This window comes from Panicum hallii, chromosome 1 (genome assembly GCF_002211085.1).
Source record: "Panicum hallii strain FIL2 chromosome 1, PHallii_v3.1, whole genome shotgun sequence".
Lineage (NCBI taxonomy): Eukaryota > Viridiplantae > Streptophyta > Magnoliopsida > Poales > Poaceae > Panicum > Panicum hallii.
Window position 1 is genome coordinate 5,695,198 of NC_038042.1, and position 23,875 is coordinate 5,719,072.

General features: G+C 48.9%; 4 protein-coding genes across 5 annotated transcripts; 1 reads left to right on the plus strand and 3 right to left on the minus strand.

Moving 5' to 3' along the window:
* Positions 1-1,146: 1,146 nt before the first annotated feature.
* LOC112903496 (UDP-glycosyltransferase 73D1-like) lies at positions 1,147-3,356 on the minus strand. Its single transcript, XM_025972765.1, has one exon. The coding sequence runs from the start codon at positions 2,818-2,820 to the stop codon at positions 1,333-1,335; it is 1,488 nt and encodes a 495-aa protein (XP_025828550.1). The 5' UTR covers positions 2,821-3,356; the 3' UTR covers positions 1,147-1,332.
* A 622-nt stretch (positions 3,357-3,978) lies between these two features.
* LOC112903506 (receptor kinase-like protein Xa21) lies at positions 3,979-5,133 on the minus strand. The gene has a single exon (XM_025972774.1). It carries the CDS (start codon positions 5,102-5,104, stop codon positions 4,043-4,045), a length of 1,062 nt encoding a protein of 353 aa, XP_025828559.1. The 5' UTR covers positions 5,105-5,133; the 3' UTR covers positions 3,979-4,042.
* Positions 5,134-5,601: 468 nt separating this feature from the next.
* LOC112903517 (probable leucine-rich repeat receptor-like protein kinase At1g35710) lies at positions 5,602-8,012 on the minus strand. 2 transcript variants are annotated; one of them, XM_025972785.1, is made up of 3 exons: positions 7,839-8,012; positions 6,950-7,697; positions 5,602-6,830 (listed from the first exon to the last, which is right to left on the minus strand). In XM_025972785.1, exon 3 carries the CDS (start codon positions 6,625-6,627, stop codon positions 5,623-5,625), a length of 1,005 nt encoding a protein of 334 aa, XP_025828570.1. In that variant the 5' UTR covers positions 6,628-6,830; positions 6,950-7,697; positions 7,839-8,012; the 3' UTR covers positions 5,602-5,622. The 2 variants fall into 2 exon arrangements, with proteins under 2 accessions (XP_025828570.1, XP_025828577.1); XM_025972792.1 differs by having other exon boundaries at positions 7,930-7,983.
* A 4,477-nt stretch (positions 8,013-12,489) lies between these two features.
* Positions 12,490-17,099, plus strand: LOC112874574 (receptor kinase-like protein Xa21). Its single transcript, XM_025937963.1, has 3 exons — positions 12,490-12,677; positions 12,818-15,539; positions 15,642-17,099. Exons 1-3 carry the CDS (start codon positions 12,585-12,587, stop codon positions 16,034-16,036), a joined length of 3,210 nt encoding a protein of 1,069 aa, XP_025793748.1. The 5' UTR covers positions 12,490-12,584; the 3' UTR covers positions 16,037-17,099.
* The last annotated feature ends 6,776 nt before the right edge of the window (positions 17,100-23,875 follow it).

Sequence of the window (23,875 nt, forward strand, 5' to 3'; positions counted from 1 at the left end):
ATAAGCATGTCAAGTGATAGAAAGTTTCGAGGAGGAAGCCCTTCAACACCGGATAAACCGACGGGCGCCGGATGAAGCGTCGGATGAAGACATCGGTGCAATGATACAAGCAAAAACCAGCGTGGTAGAGAAGGGCCAATGGCTACGTGAAAAAAGGGGTACCAGATGAGCGGCACCCACCCAGGCGGAGCGTTGGTTGATCCGACACTACTGCACTTTTACTGGCCATTGGAGAGTTGTTGGGCTATTTATACCCCCTTCTCTAGCCCATTTATGGTTGCTGGACTTCAGAGGAAGCATACACACACTAAAGAAGACCTCCAAGCCACCATAGTGCTAATTAATCACATCCATAGACTTTAGCACATGTTTTGAGAGTGTTAGTATTAAATTAGGCTAAAAGAGAGTGTAAGAGTAAGGTGTAGGTGCTTTTTGTATGGTTCTAGAATGAACCATACTTGTAATCTTGGTGCCGTTCCATTTGAGTCTTGGTGACTCGCGGGCAAGTATTCGACTCTTACGCTTGGAGTGGAGCGGTGTCGACGACCTTAACTTATTCGGGGGACGAGGAGACCCCTCCTTTGTTGGAAGCTCCGTAGCGAAGGCGGCGTCAAGGTGACCGGTATAAGAGTGATGAGCATTGCCTTTGTGGCAATGTCTTCATCTACTTGGCTTGAACCTTAGTGGCGAGATCAAGCTCTTGCTCGAAAGAGATTTGGTGACCAGAAGTGTACCTTGGTGGAGCTTCAACGTGGACTAGGTGTGGCTTTAGCCCACCGATACCATGGGAAAAAAATCGACGTGCAGGGTCTGCATTTCTTCTAATCCACTCCTTTACGTTTCCACAGTTCATACTTGCAAGTTGTGCGCCTTTACTTCTTCCAAGCTAGGATTGATTATAGGTTGCAAAACTCTTGGGTTGGATTAGAACACAAGAAGAACTCTAGTTGCACATCTTGATAGCATGTTTTACTTTATATATTTTGTGCAAACTAGTTGAAATCATAGGTTAAAATTTTAAGTTTGCCTAATTCACCTCCTCCCTCTTTTAGCCTACGAGCACCGATTCCTTTCGATGTATCTTCGGTCTCGAGAGAAGGGGAGGCTCCACTTTTAGTGAGGATACATTAATGGAGCATGAATACCTGGAAGAAATTGGATGATATAGCTAGTATTCAAGTGTCACCTTTCAGAATAAACGGTGAGGCTAGAGAGAACTCAGTGGCAATTTCTTCTTCAAATAAGCTGGTTGATAACACTTGCCATGGCCTTTAACACTTGCCATGGCCTTCTCACAACAAGCATGCCTTCTCTCGCTTGCCGCTCGGCGGCTTATTGTTCTTCTGACGCTGTGGTTTTCTTCCGCTCGACGTGTTCCATGAGAAGCGCCATGTTCCGGTCCGACGAGCCGCCGCGCGCCACGGCGTCCCGCGCCTTCCTGCTGAGCTCGGCGGCCCTCGCCCGCCGCGCGGAGCCCTCCTCCCCGCCGTCCATCACTTCCGCCACGGCCCTCGCCACGTCCTCCCTCATCGCCACCAGGGCCGCCGCCTCCACGCCCCACGGCGTCGCGTCCTTGACGCCCACGGGCACCCCGACACGCAGCACGTCCACGACGAGCTTCTCGTTCACGAACTGCTCCGCGAAGTGCGGCCACGTCGCCATCGGCAGCCCCGCCGCGACGCACTCCAGCACGGAGTTCCAGCCGCAGTGCGTCACGAAGGCGCCCGTCGCCGGGTGCGACAGGATCGCCCTCTGCGGCGCCGAATCCCTGATCACCAGCCCCATCTCCCCGACGCGGGACTCGAAGCCGTCGCCGGACAGCCACCACTCGAACTCGGCGAGGTTGCCGGGCTTGACCGCCCAGATGAACGGCCGGTTGCTCGCCTCCAGCCCATGCGCGATCTCGGCAAGCTGCGGCACCGACGAGCGCACCAGGCTGCCGAAGCTCACGAACACCACGGAACGGGGCTTCTTGGACTCGAGCCAATTCGCGCACCGGACGGCGGCCGCGTCCTCGGCGGTCGCCGCCGCCGACGGCATGGTGTTCAGGAATAGAGGCCCGATGGTCCATACCTTCTTGCCGATGGCCGCCTCGTAGGCGTCCACGAACCGGGGCTCAAGCTCCGCGAAGCTGTTCACCACCAGGCCGTCCGCTCTCGCGCTCTCGGCCATGATCTCCTCGCCGAACTCCTTCATGCCGGGGCCCGTGAAATTCCCCGGCGACCGTGCCCGCGATATCTCGACGTCGATGGGGAAACCAGGGACGCGCACGGGACGCCTGTCGTCGTCGACGCCGTCGAAGATCCTATGGACGTTCATCTGTCGCATGCAGAAGGAGGAGAAGGCGCAGAACCCGTCGAACGCGAGCCGCGGCACGCCGAGCTCCCGGGCCGCCCCGCCGGTCCACGGGTGGCAGGCGTCGGCGACGACGCAGCTCGCCGGAGCGCCGGCGGCGGCATCGCCCCGGAGGCACGCGACGAGCGGCGCGCGGAGCATGGCGCAGGCGTCGTTGAAGCGGCCGAGGAGGCTGGGGCCCGGGAGCGCGTCGAGGCTCTCGCAGCCCTCGGGGAGGCCGGCCTCGGCGCAGGGGAAGCGGAGCGGGAGGAAGCGAATCGGGATCGCGTCGTCGCCGGGGCCGCGGCCGAGGCGGGGCAGGTTGAGGGTCGTGGTGACGAACGTGACGAGCGCGCCCCGGCGCGCCAGGGCCCGCGCCATGTCGAGCATCGGGCCGGCGTGGCCCGCCGCCATCATCGGCACCAGCACGAAGTGCGGCGCCGTCTCGGCGCCGGCGACAGCCGCGGCGCCGCTGCCCGACGACATGACCGGCGGACCCGGCGGGTGGCTCAACGAAGTCTTGTTGGATACTTTGTCTATGTGTGATTAGCTACTTGTGTTGTTCGCGCAAGCTGAGAGCTGAGTGCTGCAAGTCGTGGTCGTGCTAATAGCTGCTACGATGTCACTTCGGTCCACGAGACAATACACTAGTAGGTAGAACGATAAGATTGTTGGCCCTGGATTTTGCCAACTTCTAAGTAGAACTTTACTTTGACTTTATCACTTGGAGACGGGTCACGGAGTAAGGATTTGGTTGCTAGGGTCAAGGCTAATCCCCGCCCGAAGGAAAACGCAAGCCAATAGCCAACCACGCACACTTCTGAGTGATTCGCTCGCTTCTCCAGTTCTCCGATCTCCAGGAAGAAACACCTGAGGCGCGGAGACGCCGGGCCATGTCGATCTGTAGCGTTCCGTGGCTGCTTCGGGTCCACCCATCGGTGATGTTGTTGTGTCAAACTAAAATTTCGGTGGAAACATTGCGTGCTTTTGCTATATGTAAGATTTGGGAGTCATAGCGATTTATTTGGCTATTTTTAAGATTACAAACAAAACATGTTTGGATAAAGAAAACTTATTTGGGAGTCAAGAAGGTGGTGGCTGAAGGAGACAATGAGGTGGTGACTAGAAACAAAACATTGTTCGAAGTACGCTGTACTTTTTTTTATTCCACTACGCTTGCAATAGAATACAGAGGTCGTCTCACTCCATGTGCATAAAGCATCTAGTGTACCAAACTAATGAGTCATACTTAGCATCCACCCCCAATACAACTGGACTGTCTGATTTCGTGCAACTCTGCAGCTGCTTCTCTCATGTTCATTCGATCGCCAGGGGCCTGGCATGTGCAAGAAAGTGCCACTTCCACCAGGGCCAACAAGCACTGAAGGGCTCCATTTCCCTTTTCCAGGTTTGCTCGAGCACAGTTCTGGTATTCTTCTAGGAGATAAGCATGCACTATATCAAGTATCTGGTCAGCAAAGTTCGTCTCGCAGAAGTTGATGATGCTGCGTCCATTGCAGAAGAGAGGATCAGTAGGCCTTTTTCCTGTCAACATCTCCATCAGGACTACGCCAAAGCTGTACACGTCTGCAGAAGTTGATAGGTAACTACCTCCGGCGTATTCTGAATATTCGAAACAAAAGGTGCAGGGTATGACATAGTTAATCTAAGTGACTATATTGTTATCACATAAACAAAAGTTACAGCTTTATGTTCTTGTGTTCCCTGGAGCGATATATCCAATTATTCCCTTCAAACTTATTGTACCAGCTGATCTCGAATCTCCAGCTCTTTGTGATTTGGTTTCAAGGTAGAACCTTGCAATGCCGAAGTCTCCTAGATGAGCGGTCATGTCATCATCAAGAAGAATATTGCTGGGCTTCAAGTCGCAGTGAATGATGGGACTCTCACAATCATGATGTATATACTGCAATGCATCAGCAATGTCAACAGCTATTTTCAGTCTTTGAGACAGATTCATGTTATTCGCAGTGTTTCCGTAGCCAGGAGGATGCAACCAAGAATCCAAACTGCCATTGGGCATAAACCTATAGACTAGGGCTTTGAAATCATTGCCCCTATTATCAATTGTTGAGCACACAGTTAGAATTGGAAGAAGGTTGCGGTGCCGGATATTTCTCAGAGCTTGACATTCTGACATGAAACTCCTATCAGTCCCTTCCACGGCAAGGTCAAAAACCTTCACAGCCACAACCACGGGTTCAGGAGTTATTAGCCTTCCTTTGTATACTGAACCATGGCTTCCTCTCCCAACCAAGTTAGACGCTGAAAAGTTATCTGTAGATTGAGCTAAATCCTTATAAGGAACTTTAGGAAATTGCTCATCAGAAAAAGACAGTGATGACTGTGCTATTGACACCTTCTTTCTTGAGATGATAAAATATATCAGTAATGTGAGGGACACAATGCCTAACATGGGGGTCAATATTCTTACAAAATAGTGTCGCCGTCCAGTTCTTCTCTGAGTAACAGTATTGGGGCATGGAGGCATATGTAATTCTAGCACACCTCCACAGAGCTGCCAATTTCCTTCAAGCGAAATGGCTGTAGTGTTTTTGAATACCCCTTCTTTTGGTACTTCACCCTCAAGATAATTGTGAGACAGATCTAATTCTGTGAGAAGCTGTAGTTTGCTTAGAGTAATTGGGATCAACCCAGAAAAATTGTTATGAGAAAGGTTGAGCATGGCCAAACTATTAAGATTGCCGAAACACATGGGGATGCTTCCGGAGAGCAAGTTTAAGTGCATTCGGACAGTTTGCAGTTGCTGGCAAGTGCCCAAAGAAAATGGAATTCCCCCGGTAAGCTTGTTGGATGAAAGATCTAGATAGTTAATCTATTGAAGGTTGCCAAGATCAGGTATTTGGCCTTCCAAATTGTTGTTGGATAATGAACATTGAACAACTGTGGAAGCTATGAGATTTTTTGGTATATGGCCTTGAAGATTATCATAATTGAGGTATAAATTTGAGAGCTGTGGAAGTTTTCCTAAGCTTGAGGGTATGGGACCATAGAATTGATTCTCTCTTAGAAACAGCTCTGTCAACTTTGAAATATTACCAATGGAATCTGGAATGTGCCCGCTGAAGTGGTTGCTCTGAATGTATAAACCAAGGTTTTAAATCTCTGGCTATAGCTTCCGCTATCTCCGGCTATAGCTGTTTGAGAGAGATTTAGCTAATTTTTTCATATACAACTTAGCTTTTAGCTACTGCTGTAGCCCGCTATAGCCTGTTTTTGATATAGATAGCTAAATGCATTAGCCGGCTATTTCAAACATTGGTATAAACCCTCTAAGTTAACCATACTTTCAATCCAACCACCAATGGCACCTGTAAAGCTGTTGTACTGTAAATCTAATGTAGTTAGCTTATGAAGGTTTCCTATGCTCGATGGGACTAATCCGTATAGCATGTTGCTTCCAAGCGAGAGGTAGTCAAGATTAGAGGAAAGGTTACCGACTGAATCTGGTAGCACTCCCTGCTGCAGCAGATTTCCGTAGAGTGAAAGCCTCACTAGAAGAGTGCAGTTGGTTAATGCGTCTAGAAACTCCCAGCTTTGGCTATCTTCTGCTTCAAGATTGTTGTTATGGAGAAATAGCGTTCTGAACTTCTGAAGTTTAACAAGAGGAGGAGGGATTCTGCCTGTGAAGCCATAGTTGTTCTCCAATGCTATCGACTGCAGCGCTGATGCATTGCCTAGTGATTCCGGGATGTGGCCTCCCAGCATGTTTCCACCCAAGTAAAGGAGCTGGAGGTTAGGGAGGGAGTCCCCGATCTTAGATGGCAGTGGACCATGAAGCATATTCACTGGCATGGCCAATTGTTGCAGAGAAGAGAAATTCAGCAGTGCTTCGGGGATTCTACCTGTCAGCCTATTTCCACCAAGCAGCAAGTCTGACATGTTGGATAGCTTCCCAAGCTCCTCGGGGATGCTTCCATGGAGATGGTTAGATTGAAGAATGACGTGCCGTAAGGTTGCGATGTTACCTAGGTCAGGCGGAATGGCCCCTGTGAGATTGTTCGAGTGAAGCCATAGATGTAGCAGGCTGGAGAGGAGGGCTAACTTCTTGGGAATTTCTCCCACGAGCAAGTTCCCTGCAAGGTACAATCCCCGCAAGCTGGAGCAATTCGTGACTGCGTCCGGAATGCTTCCCTGTAACGAGTTGTAGTTTAGGTCAAGGAACTTGAGGTTGCGCAGGTAGCCGAGATCAGGAGGTATCTGGCCAGAGAACCTGTTCGTGGAGAGGTTAAGGTACGCAAGGTACGACATGTTCCCAAGGGAAGGAGAGACCCGACCGGCCAAACGAAGCACCTGCAGCGGCGGCTGCCAGCTGAGAGAGAAGCGAGGGGAGAAGACGGGCGGCGCAGGCACACAGGAGGCGGTTGTAGAGCACAATAGAAGATGCAGAAAAATTCAGTCGACGACGACGACGGCGACGCCTACGGCAACGGCGGCGGCTGTGACCATAGGAACTGTTGGGAGCAGACAAGATGCGCAACGAGAAGTGAGAATAAACGCGAGATCTGTGGTGGCGAGGAGCAGTCTGGCTGCGGCAAACACAGATATGTTAGGCCGGAGGGACGGCACGTACGTTGGAGTGGAGGCAGACGGCGGCGCCGGTGGATGCGCAGGCGACCTTTAGAACGCTGGGGAGGAATTGCATCTAGATGCGCGACGAAGGAGGAGGAAACTCGGTATCCCTGCGGCAAATACAAAATGAGAAATTCATCTGCGCCAAGCACGGCAGGGGATAGCATAGCGGCGGAGGGCTGCGGCGGCGACGGATGGATGCGGTGGCGGAGGCGGAGGCTGGGAGAGAGGGATGAGAGAGCGATGAGAGAGATGAATGCAGACACAGATAAGACGGAGAGACGAATCCAGCGCGAAAGTAGAGAGAGAATGATCTTGTACATATACCGTATGTATCAGTGTATAATACTATTCGGATTTCACGGCTGGGAAAACAAAAAAGGCAGCGGATGCGACAGCCGCCGAGATGTGCGGTCAGGATAGAGAACGCTGAGCGTTCGTTTGCCAAAAACCGCTTTGCCAAACGAAAATTACGGCGCGCCAGGCCACACGCCACGCCCTCCCAGCTGCAGAAGTGGACGCTGGAGTTCCATGAGCCCAGGGCCCCTCTCGGATCGCTCCTGATCGCGCGCTTGAAATCAAGGAGGGAGGCGAGGTCCGTGTCGTCCCCGTCGCGGGTCGTGCAGCTGACGGTTCCAGCTCCCCAGGACAAGAGCAAGATTACCATGGCCCACGGCATGAGCGAGCATGCCAGGTTCCATGTGTTGCTTAGCCTTAGCAGCCATGTTTAGGCCTTTGTTCTCTACTTCCTACATGAAGAAGAACATCAACAATCATGTCGGGGATGTAAATCAATCACATAATTAGTTCGCTTTTGCAGGAAGCAAGACTAACAAAAGGTAAAGAGGACACAATAAGACAAATAATAAAAGCAAAGATTTGAAGTGTACCTTGTGCCTGCTTAGTAAGAGTTAGTTGTGAACGACACAAGGCAACTGAAGTGCATGATATGCAGATACTAGGGAAAGAGAAGAAGCATACAGCCATGCCGCCACAGTTTATCCAGGACTGAAAGCAACGGAACATGAGCAGGGCCTGTCTTGTACTGGATGCGAGTTGCAGAATCCGATAGGTCTAGACAAGTGTAAAAGGGCATTGCCTCAAAGAAGTTTCATTTGTCATGCTCTAATGACATCTTTATCACTCTTACCCGGCAAGTCTTTCAATGTTCGTTGAAAGATTGCAAACGAAACCCGGGTCCACAAATGGACAATTACCCTTAATTATTGAGGAAGCGTGGCTTGCGTACCCACCCACCGGCCGGCTATGGGGCGATAAAAGAGACAACGGTGGATGGCGTCAAACACGGCAAAGTCTAAACTTGGACCATCTCCAGCAGTTTCTCAATAACATCTTCTAATAAGATAGTATTGGAATATTCCAATACTAATTTTATAGATTATTGGGAGAGATGCTTTTACAGTTCTCCTAATAACCTCATCCCTGGAAGAGCTAAAATTCTCCCTCATTTGAGGGGAGTAGGGAACAACCCAATAATTATTGGGGAAAGGGAGATGTTTTGGGGGAACTGTTGGAGTACATTTTCTTCCTAATATTATCATATTATTGGGGAAAGGGAGACTGCTGGAGATGCTCTTACTCTCTCTTTCTATATCTATATCTATATCTATATCTATATCTATACCTATTTCTAAAGCACATAAGGTTTCCATCTAAATTTTTGGTTGGTCCGTCTTGTATCATTGATAGGTGGACCTTTGGTCCATCCTGTATGCGAGTCGGACCAGCCCGTTGTCCACGACTCGATCACGTAGATCCCTACAAATTAACATGCGACTATATGTGTCCGATACTTATACCAACTTTGTCCGTAGCAATGCACGGGCATATTAGACTAGTTTTTTTTCAAAAAGAGCAAAGACTCTTTCGTGTTAATATTATGTTATATTGTTAGAAAGGAGAAACAAAAGAACAATAAAAAGAAAAAGACAGAAAGGGTACAGCAGATGCTAACACCCCCGCTGCCGCCCTTGCCCTCTCACTACTTGGACCAAAATAACAATTCCATAGGAACACCGGCCAACTAACGGCACCCTGACACAGGGCTCCTGCCAACTAATGGCAACGAAGATACGATACAGCAACAGACAGAAGGCCACAAAATTTTAAGAGAGTTGTTTAAAAGATGGCCGGCGATTTCTTTTTTTAAGAATTAGTTGTGAAATGGTTACTATGCCAAGTAACCATTAGACAAGATCCTTCCTTGTCTATGCTGCATTGCTGCTTACTCTCGGCCTGGTCCTAGTACTTCCTTTTATTGTTACGAAAAAGGGAGTGGCTCCAATGCCAAAGTTGTTAGTCTCTAATGGTTACTTGGCATAGTATGCCGCAGTGGCGCGGCGCTGGGCCTCCTCCGGAGTCCATCCATCCTGGAAGGAAGCACGGACGCGGCGGCACCGAGCTAGCTTGTTCCTTTCCTCATTAGACTGTGCCCCGGCCATACCCCTTCCCAAATTCCTCGCGCGCGCGTCATCAAGCACCGATCGCCGCGCACCGCCCGTATGCCGCCGGCCTCGCCGCGACGCGGTGTCCTCCGTGGCGCTCGCTGCTGTCGTGCCGTGCCGTGCCGCCGCCCTCTCCACGTTCGCGCAGGTGCGCTGCGCCTGCGAACGGACCGTCCAGCCGCCACGCCGCAGCGAACCCCCGCCGCCCAGCGGTCGAACGCGCGTCGTCCAGCAGTACACACGCCCAGAGGCCAGAGCAGCCGCCCGTCGAACTGCGCGTGCCGCCTGCGTCGACCGCGTCGTTGCATGGAGGCAATTGACGACCGATCCTTCTACCTGGGAAGCTGGAACACGTCGCCAACTAGGAAAGCGGGCGGTGGAGACCTGGACGACGCCGCCGACGCGGCGGGCGGCCGTGTTGGCAACGGCGCCGGCCGAGTCAGACCCTGAAATACCGTCCACCCTTGGGCCTCTCCCGAGCGTTGGATCGGGCTTGTGCGGCCGTGATCGGCGTGGATGGGGAGCCAGAACTTCTCCACTTTCCTCGCGCACGCAGTTGACTCATCCGGTTTTGGTTAGGTCTTCACGCATCTAGCATTATTCATGTAGGCTCACACCAAAAGATGACCCCTCGTACTCACATCTAGTTTGTGTGCTTATCAGAAATATTTTTGTATGATAGGAGCACAACTGAACAAACGGAGAAGAGAAGGAGAAGGGGGTCGTCTAGCTCATCAGGCGTCGATCGAGGCAGCCCTTCTGCTCGTGGCGCTTCTGGCAGTGGCCGTAGTAGGATATGTCCTGCGGCGCCGGCGGCGCGTTGTACATCCTCGCTCACTTCTTCTTCTTCTTCCCCTCTTCTTCTCTGCGGTCGCAGGCGAAGCACTAGCTAACCGAGCTCTCTGCTGCTACTACTGCTTCTACTTGGGCTCTCTTGTCTCTTCTACCTTGTGCGGAACAGAACAATGGATAGAAGGGCTTTCCTAGGTGACACCGTACCCTTTGACAAATGGTGTCCTCTCCTGCGTTTGGTCTTATAAATACGTTCAAGACGAGGCATGGGAGGAAGCTACTGCTCGGCGGCGTGCGCCCACGGGCCACGGCCTACGCACGGAAGCGAACAAAGTCACCGGCGGCGCCGCGCAGGTGCCGGTGATGGCGTGCTGCTCGCCAGCAGCCGCCTCCGCCGCCACGCCGCATCGTCCCTCATCTCGGAAGCCGGCTGCTGCGGTTCGACGCCGGCACAGCGCCTGCGAGCTATGCGCTGCGTTTCGTCGAAGGGGACGACGGCAGGAGGCTGGGCATGGAAAGCGGCGAAGGCCTGGCTCCTCCAACCGCGCCGATCACGACCGGACAAGCCCGATCCAACGCTGGGGCGATGTCCAGGGGTGGACGGTATTTCATTTACCGTCCACCCCTGGAGTCCGACCCGTCCGGCGCCGTTGCCAACACGGCCGGCCGCCGCGCCGCCCAAGTCTCCACCACCGGCTTTCCTAGTTGGCGACGTGTTCCAGCTTCCCAGGTAGAAGGTTCCGTCGTTAATTGCCGCCGTCGCAATTCGCAACGACACGGTGGACGCCGGCGGTGCGCGCAGTTCGACGGACGGCTGCTCGATCTGGCCTCTGGGCATGTGTTTGGTGGACGCGCGTTCCATCGGACCTATGGGCGGGGCGGCGGGGGTGCAGCTGGACGGTCCGTGCGCACAGGCGTGGACGTGGAGAGGGTGGCGGCACGGCACGACAGCAGCGACCGCCACGGAGGACATCGCGCCGCGGCGAGGCCGGCGGCATGCAGGCGGTGCGCGGCGATCGGTGCCTGGTGACGCGCGCGCGAGGACTTTGGAGAAGGGGTACGGCCGGAGCATAGTCTGGTGAGGAACAAGCTAGCTCGGTGCAGCGTCCGTGCTTCCTGCCAGGATGGACTCCGGAGGAGGCCCCACCATACTATGCGAAGTAACCGCCGGCTCGTGAATTTCCAATTTCACTACTAATTCTTAAAAAAAACAGAGAGAGAAACCGCCGGCCACTTTGTAAACAACTCTGAAAATTTTGTGATCTTCTGTTTGCTGCATTACATGTATCTTCGTTGCCATCAGTTGGCATGCAGGAGCCCTGTGTCAGGGTGCCGTTAGTTGACCGGTGTCCAATGGGCAATGGAATTGTTTTTTTGGTCGAAGTAGTGAGGGTACGGTTGGCAGAGGGGTTGTTCTGTTTGTTCAGCTGCTGTACCCTTTCTGTCCGTTTCTTTTCCTTGTTCTTTTGTTTCTCCTTTCTAATAATATAATAACAACACACAAAAGTCTTTGCTCTTTTTGAAATATAAAAGAGAGTAAGTTTAGACTTTGTAGTGTTGGACGCCATCCACCGTTGTCTCTTTATCGCTAGTCCCAGAGCCGGCGGCTACGCAGGTTACGCTTCCTCGTTAACTAAGGGTAGGTAATTGTCCATATGGGGACTCGGGTTTGGTTTGTAATTTTTCAACGACCATTGAAAGACTAGGCGGATAAAGGTGATCCATATGTCATTTAGGCTAATCACAATGGGGGTTTCATGTCCATATTTCCAAGAATGCCACATCAACTTTGTAAAAGGATGAAACACCCTCTCTCAATAGAGAGTTTCATCTCAATATTTCATATGCCAACATACTACTTAAATGCTGCAAATAAATAACCAATAGGATTTACTCAATTGTGTGAAGATGAAACAAAACACTCCCAATGGAGGTTTCACACGGTTTCCAAGTTCTTGGAAATGGGTTAACATAGTTTCATCCTCATGAAACTCTTACTTCTTGAATGATGTGCCATGTCATCCAAATTGCTGATGTGGCAGGCTAATTAATGCCATGAAACACCCCATGAAACTCTCATTGTGAATAGCCTTAGAGCATGACAATTGACAAATGAAACTTCTTTGAGGCAATGCCCTTTCACACTTGTCTAGACCTATCGGATTCTGCAACTCGCATCCAGTACAAGACAGGGTCTGGTCCTGCTCCGTCGCTTTCAGTCCTCGCAGATAACCTGTGGCGGCATGACATGAAACTTCTTTGAGGCAATTCCCTTTCACACTTGTCTAGACCTATCGGATTCTGCAACTCGCATCCAGTACAAGACAGGCCCTGCTCATATTCCGTTGCTTTCAGTCCTCCTGGATAAACTGTGGCGGCATGGCTGTATGCTTCTTCTCTTTCCCTAGTATCTGCATATCATGCACTTCAGTTGCCTTGTGTCGATCACAACTCTTACTAAGCAGGCACAAGGTACACTTCAAATCTTTGCTTTTATTATTTGTCTTATTGTGTCCTCTTTACCTTTGTTAGTCTTGCTTCGTGCAAAAGCGAACTAATTATGTGATTGATTTACATCCCCGACATGATTGTTGATGTTCTTCTTCATGTAGGAAGTAGAGAACAAAGGCCTAACCATGGCTGCTAAGGCTAAGCAACACATGAAACCTGGCATGCTCATGCCGTGGGCCATGGTAATCCTGCTGTTGTCCTGTGGAGCTGGAACCATCAGCTGCACGACCCGCGACGGGGACGACACGGATCTCGTCTCGCTCCTTGATTTCAAGCGCGCGATCAGGAGCGATCCGAGAGGGGCCCTGAGCTCATGGAACTCTAGCGTCCACTTCTGCGGCTGGAAGGGCGTGTCGTGTGGCCGTCCGGAGCGCGTCGTGGCACTGAACCTGTCCGGGCAGGCTTTGGACGGTCAGATCTCTCCTTCCCTTGGGAACATGTCATACCTTGCCTCCCTTAATCTCTCCACGAACAGGTTCTCTGGACAGATACCTCCTGATCTCGGCTACCTGCGCAGGCTCAAGTTCCTTGACCTGAAATACAACTCGTTACAGGGAAGCATTCCGGACGCAGTCACGAATTGCTCCAGCTTGCGGGGATTGTACCTTGCAGGGAACTTGCTTGTGGGAGAAATTCCCAAGAAATTAGCCCTCCTCTCAAGCCTGCTACATCTATGGCTTCACTCGAACTATCTTACAGGGACCATTCCACCTGACCTAGGTAACATCACAACCTTACGGCACGTCATTCTTCAAGCTAACCAGCTCCATGGAAGCATCCCCGAGGAGCTTGGGAAGCTATCCAACATGTCAGACTTGCTGCTTGGTGGAAATAGGCTGACAGGTAGAATCCCAGAAGCACTCCTGAATCTCTCTTCTCTGCAACAACTGGCCATGCCAGTGAATATGCTTCATGGTCCACTGCCATCTAGGATCGGGGACTTCCTCCCTAACCTCCGGCTCCTTTACTTGGGTGCCAACATGCTGGGAGGTCACATCCCGGAATCACTAGGCAATGCATCAGCGCTGCAGTCGATAGAATTGGAGTACAACTATGGCTTTACAGGCAGAATCCCTCCTTCTCTTGGTAAACTTCAGAAGCTCAGAACGCTAGGTCTCAATGATAACAATCTTGAAGCAAAAGATAGCCAAAGCTGGGAATTTCTAGACGCATTAACCAATTGCACTCGTCTAGTGAAGCTTTCACTCTATGGAAATCTGCTGCGGGGAGTACTACCAGATTCAGTCGGTAACCTTTCGTCTAATCTTGACTACCTCACGCTTGGAAGCAACATGCTATACGGATTGGTCCCATCAAGCATAGGAAACCTTCATAAGCTAACTAAATTAGATTTACAGAACAACAGTTTTACAGGTGCCATTGGTGGATGGATTGAAAATATGGTTAACTTAGAGGGTTTATACATTCAGAGCAACCACTTCAGTGGGCACATTCCAGATTCCATTGGTAATTTTTCAAAGTTGACAGAGCTGTTTCTAGGTGAGAATCAATTCTATGGTCCCATACCCTCAAGCTTAGGAAAACTTCCACAGCTCTCAAATTTATACCTCAGTTATAACAATCTTCAAGGCAATATACCAAAAAGTCTCATAGCACCCACAATTGTTCAATGTTCATTATCCAACAACAATTTGGAAGGCCAAATACCTGATCTTGGCAACCTTCAACAGATTAACTATCTTGATCTTTCATCCAACAAGCTTACCGGGGCAATTCCACTTTCTTTGGGCACTTGCCAGCAACTGCAAACTGTCCTAATGGAGTTAAACTTGCTCTCCGGAAGTATCCCCATGTCTTTCGGCAATCTTAATAGTTTAGCCATGCTCAACCTTTCTCATAACAATTTCTCAGGGTCAATCCCAATTACTCTAAGCAAACTACAGCTTCTCACAGAATTAGATCTGTCTCACAATCATCTTGAGGGTGAAGTACCAAAAGAAGGGGTATTCAAAAACACTACAGCCATTTCGCTTGAAGGAAATTGGCAGCTCTGTGGAGGTGTGCTAGAATTACATATGCCTCCATGCCCCAATACTGTTACTCAGAGAAGAACTGGACGGCGACACTATTTTGTAAGAATATTGACCCCCATGTTAGGCATTGTGTCCCTCACATTACTGATATATTTTATCATCTCAAGAAAGAAGGTGTCAAGAGCACAGTCATCACTGTCTTTTTCTGATGAGCAATTTCCTAAAGTTTCTTATAAGGATTTAGCTCAGTCCACAGATAACTTTTCAGAGTCTAACTTGGTTGGGAGAGGAAGCCATGGTTCAGTATACAAAGGAAGGCTAATAACTCCTGAACCCGTGGTTGTGGCTGTGAAGGTTTTTGACCTTGCCGTGGAAGGGACTGATAGGAGTTTCATGTCAGAATGTCAAGCTCTGAGAAATATCCGGCACCGCAACCTTCTTCCAATCCTAACTGTGTGCTCAACAATTGATAATAGGGGCAATGATTTCAAAGCTCTAGTCTATAGGTTTATGCCCAATGGCAATTTGGATTCTTGGTTGCATCCTCCTGGGTATGGAAACAATGCGAATAACCTGAATCTGTCTCAAAGATTGAAAATAGCTGTTGACATTGCTGATGCATTGCAATATATACATCATGATTGTGAGAGTCCTATCCTTCACTGCGACTTGAAGCCCAGCAATATTCTTCTTGACAATGATATGACCGCTCGTCTAGGAGACTTCGGCATTGCAAGGTTCTACCTTGAAACCAAATCACAAACAGCTGGAGATTCGAGATCAACTGGTACAATAAGCTTGAAGGGAACAATTGGATATATTGCTCCAGGTAACATAAGAACATAAAGCTATAAATCTTGTTTATGTGATAATAATATAGTCACTTAGATTAACTATGCCACACACTGCCCCTTTTGTTTCGACTATTCAGAATATGCCGGAGGTAGTTACCTATCAACTTCTGGAGACGTGTACAGCTTCGGTGTAGTCCTGATGGAGATGTTGACGGGGAAAAGGCCAACCGATCCTCTCTTCTGCAATGGACTCAGCATCATCAACTTCTGCGAGACAAACTTTCCTGACCAGATACTTGATATAATTGATGCTGATCTCCTAGAAGAATACAAGGACTGTGCTCGAGCAAACCCGGAAAAGGGAAACGGAGCCCTTCAGTGCTTGTTGGCCCTGGTGGAAGTGGCACTTTCTTGCACATGCCAGGCCCCTGGCGATCGAATGAACATGAGAGAAGCAGCTGCAGAGTTGCACGAAATCAGACAGTCCAGTTCTATTGGGGTGGATGCTAAATTGCTAAGTATGATTCATTAGTTTGGTATACACCAGATGCTATGCACTTATGGAATCGGACCTCCGGAGTCCATCCTGGGAGGAAGCACGGACGCGGCACCGAGCTAGCTTGTTCCTCATCAGACAGTGCTCCGGCCGTACCCCTTCTCCAAAGTCCTCGCGCGCGCGTCACCAAGCACCAATCGCCGCGCACCGCCCGCATGCCGCCGGCCTTGCCGCGACGCGGTGTCCTCCGTGGCGCTTGCTGCTGTCGTGCCGCTGACCTCTCCACGTCCACGCCGGTGCGCACGGACCGTCCAGCCGCCACGCTGCAGCGCACCCCCCGCCGCCCAGTCGAACGCGCGTCCATCAGTACACACGCCCAGAGGCTAGAGCAGCCGTCCGTGGAACCGCGCGCGCCGCCGGCGTCCATTGCGTCGTTGCGATGGAGGCAATTGACGACGGATCCTTCTACCTGGGAAGCCGGAACACGTCGCCAACTAGGAAAGCGGGCGGTGCTGGAGACCTGGGCGACGCGGCGGGCTGCCGTGTTGGGAACGGCGCTGGCCGGATCGGACCCCAGGGGTAGACGGTACTTCGTCTACCGTCCGGGGGTGGACGGTAAATGAAATACCGTCCACCCCTAGGCCTCTCCCGAGCGTTGGATCGGGCTTGTGCGGTCATGATCGGCGCGGATGGGGAGCCAGGCCCTCTCCGCTTTCCTCGCGCGACGCGCAGCCTGCCGTCGTCCCCTTCGACGAAACGCAGCGCGTGGCTCGCAGTCGGCGGACGTGCCGGCGTCGAACCGCAGCACCCGACTTCCGAGATGAGGGACGAAGCGGTGTGGCGGTGGAGACGGCTGCCGGCGAGCAGCACGCCGGCACCGGCACCTGCGCGGTGCCGCCGCCCGTGACTTCGTTCGCTTCCACACGCCGTGCGTAGGCCGTGGCCCGTGGCGCCAGGCGCGGCCATCCCTCGCGCGCGCCGCCGAGAAGTAGCCTCCTCCCGTGCCTCGTCTTGAACGTATTTATAAGATCAAACGCAAGAGAGGACACCATTTGTCTAAGGGTACGGTGTCCATGGTTCTGTTCTGCACAAGGTAGAATAGACAAGAGAGCCCAATCAGCTAGTGCTTCGCCTTCGACCGCAGAGAAGAGGAGGAGGAGAAGAAGAAGTGAGCGAGGATGTACAGCGGGCCGCAGGACATGTCCGTACGGCCACTGCCAGAAGCGCCAAGAGGAGAAGGGCTGCCTCCACGCCTGGTGAGCTAGACGACCCCCTTCTCCTTCTCTTCTCCGTTTGTTCAGTCGTGCTGTCATGCAAAAATATTTCTGATAAGCACACAAATTAGATGTGAGGGGTCATCTTTTGGTGTGAGCCTACATGAATAATGCTAGATGCGTGAAGAGCCAACCAAAACCGGATGAGCTAACTGGTGCTCGGACGCAGGGGTCATCTTTCTAACATACATAAATTGTCAGGGTAGCTAGAGATAATTTGCCGGCCCTCTCAAGCTGTTTCTTCTCAAATATGCTAGTTTTTCATCATGCGTGCTTGTTGTGAGAGGTTGGAGGGAAACAAGTTAGCTCGGCGTTGCTGTGTCAACATCGTTGAGGAATCACTGTTCGATATGGTAGGAAAGACACTATCGGATTTTTGGTTTTGTATCAGTCAAGAGGTTTTGGCTTTGTATGTAGAATTATCATCCGAACACAATGGCCTCACTCTACCGTCGCATTGGAGGTTATTATTAGGTCAGTGCATGGTGTCGTCGGCCAGTGCAGCGAAGGTACCCTGTCAGAACTCTTCGCACGGCTGGCTGGTCTGTTTATTGGTATTTTGTTTTAATAGACAATAAGCCTTTTCCTACGAAGATCACGTTGAATGGTGAGTTCTAAAGGTTTTCCTGATGTACTAGTGGCTAGGTCGATTTCCAAGTAGCTCATTGTTATTTAATCAAAGAAAGGGCCAAAACTTTCATCCCATCTAACTCTCTTCCATCTTTTGTGAGAGCACAAACTCGTAATATGGTAGCGCCGCACTCAATGTTGATTATGCTTCAGCAGACTTCATGCCCGAGAAAACGAGGCTAATAAAAAATCATTAACAAGATGTGGGTGCACGACTACAATGTGAAAAATGTATGAACTGCCTTTCATAAATTGACCGTGAGAGCAGCTGTGACATGTCGCTCCATTTTTTTTCATCTCTGTCATTTGAAATTAAAAGCTTTGCACTTTGTCAAGTGCAATGAGGCGTTGCCATGTTGGAGTGAAACAAATGATCTTGATACTTCGAGGCTTCGAGCTTGAGTGATAAACGCAGCTGAAACCACCACGGCTTTACATGTCGGTGTGGGGCTTAGTTTGGTGACGCACGATGCTGCCCAAAGGGGCTAGTAAAAAAACCCATGAACAAAATGTTGAAGTAAATTAAGTTATGTATGATTACAATGCGAAAAATGTGTAAAGAGCCTTCTATAAATAGACGGTAAACGTTGCTGTGACATGTATGTAGCTCCAAGTTATTTTTCATCTGTCTTTTGGAGCTAAAAGATTTGCAGTTTGTCAGTGCCATAACTAGATGTTGCCACGTCAGAGTCAGAGTGAAAGTGAAACAAATAATCTCAATACTTCTGTTTTGAGTGATAAACGCAGATGAAACTGGCACAGCCTTTTGTCCAGAACCCGCTTAATTAAGCTGAGATGCTAATCATTATTAGGCTTGCAGGGCGCAGCATTCTTCTAAGTTGCCGGCTTCTTCCTTCATAGAGGCCGACGGAGAGAGAGGGGCCACCACCACACGATGTTCATGCTAACGAGAAAGTAGACAGAGAGGGGCAAAACCCGATGGCACTGATGAGCTCAAGACGGCGTCGAAGAAGATTAGAAGAGCAACAGAGCCCCAAGCATGATCAGCGCGATCACGGCTGCCCAGACCAGCAGCTTCATCAGTGACAGTTCAGTGCAGGGCCAACATCGTGTGCAGGTGCATGTGTTGCCCAGCAGTCTCGCTAATACAGGCTACAGGAAGTGTGAACACTTGCTGTCTGTTTGGTCTAATTACGTGTGGTAGTAAATACCAAGACATAACGATGTATTGATTGATTGCGGCATCAGGCCGTCCGGAACAGGGCGCACAATGTGCATTGCTGGTAAAAACGGAATTCTAGCTTCAAACATTAGCACGCGAGCGGAGCAGAGTGCATAACATGTTTTTTTCTTCAAAAATGGAACATAATAATGTACATGCATGTGACAAGTATGTGTCATGAAGATATGTAGAATAGCTTTCATTTGTTCAGGTATTGCGACATTTTTACATGCACACCTAACTGTACATAGATGTAAACATAATGTAGATGGTTTAGAGGACAACGATCTCGCCTTTCCACACCACTACACCAATAAGTCATATCATTAGTGAGAGCACAAAGACATAGACATTATGTCCCCTCCTCGCTGTTACCACATAATTTGTTTCACTCCAATGCCTCACAACAACAAGCACCATGGAACTTTACCATACATGGAGAAGAAATGGCTAGAGAGCAACAGCGTTCTCAATCTCCATTCTCACCGTATTTATGTTGAATCAAGGGTTGGCCCTAGCTTGCATCCATTCGCCGTTGGTTCATCCAAATTTAGGCAGGCATTCATGCATTCGATTTATATATTAATGTACCCTCACATCAAGTTCGTGTGCTCTTTTCTTTTTATCTTCCACCCTTTCGTTTACCAACTATTTTTGTCCAGGGAGGCATAGTGAATGTATGTGTGACTCACGAGTTTGGCATGGTCCATTGTTGGTGTTTTTACCGTCAGTCTATCTAGGGATATCCTAAGGTAGGTGATTATTTGGTGAGGGATCGCCAGATCTGGAACTTGAAGGTGAACGCAAGGACACAAGACACAAATTTAGACAGGTTCGGGCCGCAAGAGTAGCGTAATACCCTACATCCTGTTTTGGGGTGTTGTATATTGCGCCCCGCGCTTGGGGTTGAGTTGCCTGTTGACTGCTCTCGGTTGGTTCTCTGCCTATCTAGGTATCCCTGCCCTTCTTTATATATCATGTTCCTAATAGAATTACGAGGTAGGAGTCCTAGTAGGATTACAAGGTAGGAGTTCTAGTAGGATTACAAGGTATGAGTCCTAATAGGATTATTGGAATTCTAGTAGGAATCAAACTTTTTTTTTCCTCACGAGTAGCTTCCTTGCGGTACCTAGAGGATCTATCCCTGACATCCATCACCATTGGAGTTCATGATGCAGTCATGCAGATTACAAAAATGTGTGAACGTTCAAAAATAGCGTAAATGGGCCAGATACTAATAGGTTAGCAACCTTAAGGAATGCTTTCAGAAGGAATCTTTAAAAGACGAAAAATAACCCGGCATTTGGTAAAAATCGAGTGCACATAGCGCCACGTCTACAACAAATATGGTCCATTCCATTCTGAACAAACGGCCGGACAAAAGCTAGCGTATGGGTTAGTTTTCTGAAGCTTGCTGAACGCACGCAGTACTACTCGAGCAGGGCAACTCGGGATGCTTCCCCTTCGGCAGCTCTAGAAATTCTTCCTCCGCAACGCTCGCAGCTTCATATCGTCGCACACGCGGACAAGCAAAAATAATCTCCCTTCCCATTGGGAAACCTCGATCCAATCCAATCTGCCAGGGCAAAACAATTTTCCCTGAGCGCACACCTCGATCTGATCTGCAACTACAAGGGCGCCAACATACAAGAAGCATCACCAAGATCCTTGCAGATTAGAGTCAAAATACTGGTTAATTTGATGAGGTATACTTCTGTTTCCCCAAATGATAAGGTGCTTTGTGGTTCTGGCATTTTTTTCTTTTGAAGAAACAGGAGGGGAGAATCCCCTACTGGATATATATAAAATTAAGGAACAAAAGTTTGAGAGTACAGAGACAACAAAAACAACAACAACAACAGCGAAAAAGAGCCTAACTGGACTAAAGCATGAAGCGAAGAACCAGCTAAACTGGGACAGCAGTTAGCAATGAAGTGTCAGCCAAACTTTCATCTCGTCAATCTTGGTTTGCTTTGCTCTGTGAAGTAGAAGCTTATACTCATTACAGAATCTCCTTTTGCAATCCTGGATTGATGGGTGAACATTGTTGAAGATCCAATCATTCCTGGTGGTCCAAATGCTCCACGCCATCAGCACAATGATTTCCAATGCGAAAGAGACATTAAGTCTTCTTCTAATTCTTCTGAATATTTCTAACATTGGTCTTGTGGAGGCATAGGTCACTCCAATTGATTCCTAGCATGCCTTTGCAAAGTTGCATCGCAGGATTAAATGCGTCAAACTTTCTAATCTCTGCAAAATACAGAGGTCCCAGGTGACTGACTCCAGTTCCATCTTTCCTTTGAAGAATGTCTCTTGTGTTAATTCTATCCTTGAGAAGTAACCAAAAGAAGACCTTATGTTTCATCTAGCAGTTTGCTTTCCAAATCCATTTGAATAAAGGGTGGATTCTTCTGTGACCAATGAGAGCTTTGTAGGCCTTGGTGGTAGAGAAAAGCAGACTACCCCATATGTAGGTCCAGATATCGCTGTTGTCAGTTGGTTGCCATCCTGTGAACCATTCTGAGAGTTGCTGAAATTGTTGGAAGGCTTCTTGAGAAAGTGGTAGAGAGAAAAGATCATAGAGATTTGGCAAAGCAACTTTGGCACTTAAGAGTGATGGAGGGATCCTTGGCAAAAGAGAAAAGCTCTGGGAAGATGAATTTGGGGACATTATCATTCCATAGATCTTGCCAGAAAAGGATGGTGGACCCATTTTGGGCCAGAGCTTTTGCCAGTCCTTTAAATTTATCTAGTAGCTTCACAATATCTCTCCATCAGAAAGAGCCTTTTCTCTGTTGACCAGGCAAATTTCCATTTGAATAGTAATTCTCCCAGACCAGGTGCACCCAAGGTATATTTGCTTTGGAGAAGAACTTATGCAGAAATTTCAGGAGAAGAGCATCATTGTGTGTTGATAAGTTGATGACACCAAGACCACCTTCTTGCTTTGGTAGGCATACCATTGGCCAGGCAGCTTTTGGGGGCTGTTTGGCCGTCAAGTCTGATCCTCTCCACAGGCAGTGTTTTCTGTACTTATCCAGTTGTTTAATCACCCCTTTTGGCAATTTAAGCGTGCAGCATTAAAAGATTGTTGTCGATGATAGAACCGAATTAACCATTTTCAGTTTCCCTCCCGGAGAGAGGAAGGCAGAATCTCACAAAGATTACAAGAGGTAATAATCTCCCTCATTCACTCCAATCAGTATGGATTCATTAAAAGTAGGACGATGCATGACTGTCTTGCATGGGCATTTGAGTACATATCCATCTGCAAAAGGACAAAGAAGGAAATGGTCATTGTCAAATTGGACTTCGAAAAGGCTTTCGACAGGGTAGAACATCAAGCTATACTTCAAATTTTGCAACACAAAGGGTTCCCTCAGAAGTGGATTCTCTGGATAAAGGACATTCTAGGCTCAGCCACCTCAGCTGTACTTCTGAATGGGATTCCAGGGAAAACTTTCATTGCTGAAGAGGAGTTAGACAGGGAGATCCTCTATCTCCACTTCTTTTTGTTTTGGCTGCTGACTTGCTACGAAGCCTAGTGAATAAGGCCAAGGACGAAGGGAGACTGAGGTTACCAATCGCAGGGAATATTGGGGGAGATTTTCCAATTGTTCAGTATGCTGATGTTATCTTGCTCATTATGGAGGGATGCCCAAATCAGCTTCTGGTCTTGAAAGAAATCTTAGAAGCCTTTGCTATGGCTGAGAGTGAATTACAGCAAATCCATTATGGTCCCGATAAATGTTACAGACGAGAGACTTGAAGTTCTGGCTAGCGTGTTTGGATGTCAAAAGGGTAGCCTACCTTTCACCTACGTGGGCCTCCCCCTTGGAACCACCAAACCAAAAATTGATGATTTCTTAGCACTTATTCAAAGGTTCTGGCATGTTCGTAAGATCTGCCCTATATATTTTTTTAAGATTGCACAACACCCCATTCCATAGCACTTATACGTAGGATTGTTTATTAGAGAGCACCACCATCTGTATTTCATCCTTGATAATTCACCGCAAGCAGTATTATAGATTATGACTAGCTTTCATCATTTAATCATTTTTTATCTAATCAATTGATTTTTGGATCGTCACTGGGTTGAGCCATCGTGTTGTCTGCGTCTGGTCGTTTAGGCTTCAGTGCCACTGGGTGGCATAATAATACTAGCATTTAGCCTTTCGATGTTTCTTTGCTGTATGTAGTCCATATGAACCTATAAACCATGAGATCGATCAGTGTAGCTATCTTCTCAGTTCAATGATGATAATCTCTTTTGGTGTTAGTATCGTTAGCCGTCTTATCTGATTGTGATTGCTGATTATTAGTTCTGTAAATTAAAAGGTCTTCTAATTCGAGACACATAGGATTTTATATATTGCCCTGGTGCATGGCAGTGAGAATGTGAGATAAGATTGACTAATCTGTTCTTCATTTCTGTTAGCTTATTTTCAGATGGATGATGGTGTATCTGCTTATACTATGGATACGCCAGTTGTGTCCATGGGATTCGCGGGACTTCCACACGTTCGTTTTTGCCTATGCCAGGATGCCTAAAAATCACTGAAGCAGTCAGTCCGATGTTTGTAGGAGCACATGCATTTGACATAGTTTCAGATAACTATAGAAGTTTTTTTTTTTTGGCAATCAGTTCAATGCTTGTAGGAGAATATGCTTGGGGCACATAAATTTCAGATAACTACAAATAAATGCATGTTGCAGTTTTCAGATAACTAATTTCACATAAATAGTTACCTTTTTATGAATAATTTATGCGCTTTATTTTGC

Bases quoted from the DNA above. Each gene is read 5' to 3' on its own strand.
- LOC112874574 (XM_025937963.1), top strand. From the start codon at position 12,585: ATGGCTGTATGCTTCTTCTCTTTCCCTAGTATCTGCATATCATGCACT. The intron at 12,678-12,817 runs GTACACTTCAAA...TTCTTCATGTAG, and splicing joins TCTTACTAAGCAGGCACAAG to GAAGTAGAGAACAAAGGCCT. The intron at 15,540-15,641 runs GTAACATAAGAA...TCGACTATTCAG, and splicing joins AATTGGATATATTGCTCCAG to AATATGCCGGAGGTAGTTAC.
- LOC112903517 (XM_025972785.1), bottom strand. From the start codon at position 6,627: ATGTCGTACCTTGCGTACCTTAACCTCTCCACGAACAGGTTCTCTGGC.
- LOC112903496 (XM_025972765.1), bottom strand. From the start codon at position 2,820: ATGTCGTCGGGCAGCGGCGCCGCGGCTGTCGCCGGCGCCGAGACGGCG.
- LOC112903506 (XM_025972774.1), bottom strand. From the start codon at position 5,104: ATGCACTTAAACTTGCTCTCCGGAAGCATCCCCATGTGTTTCGGCAAT.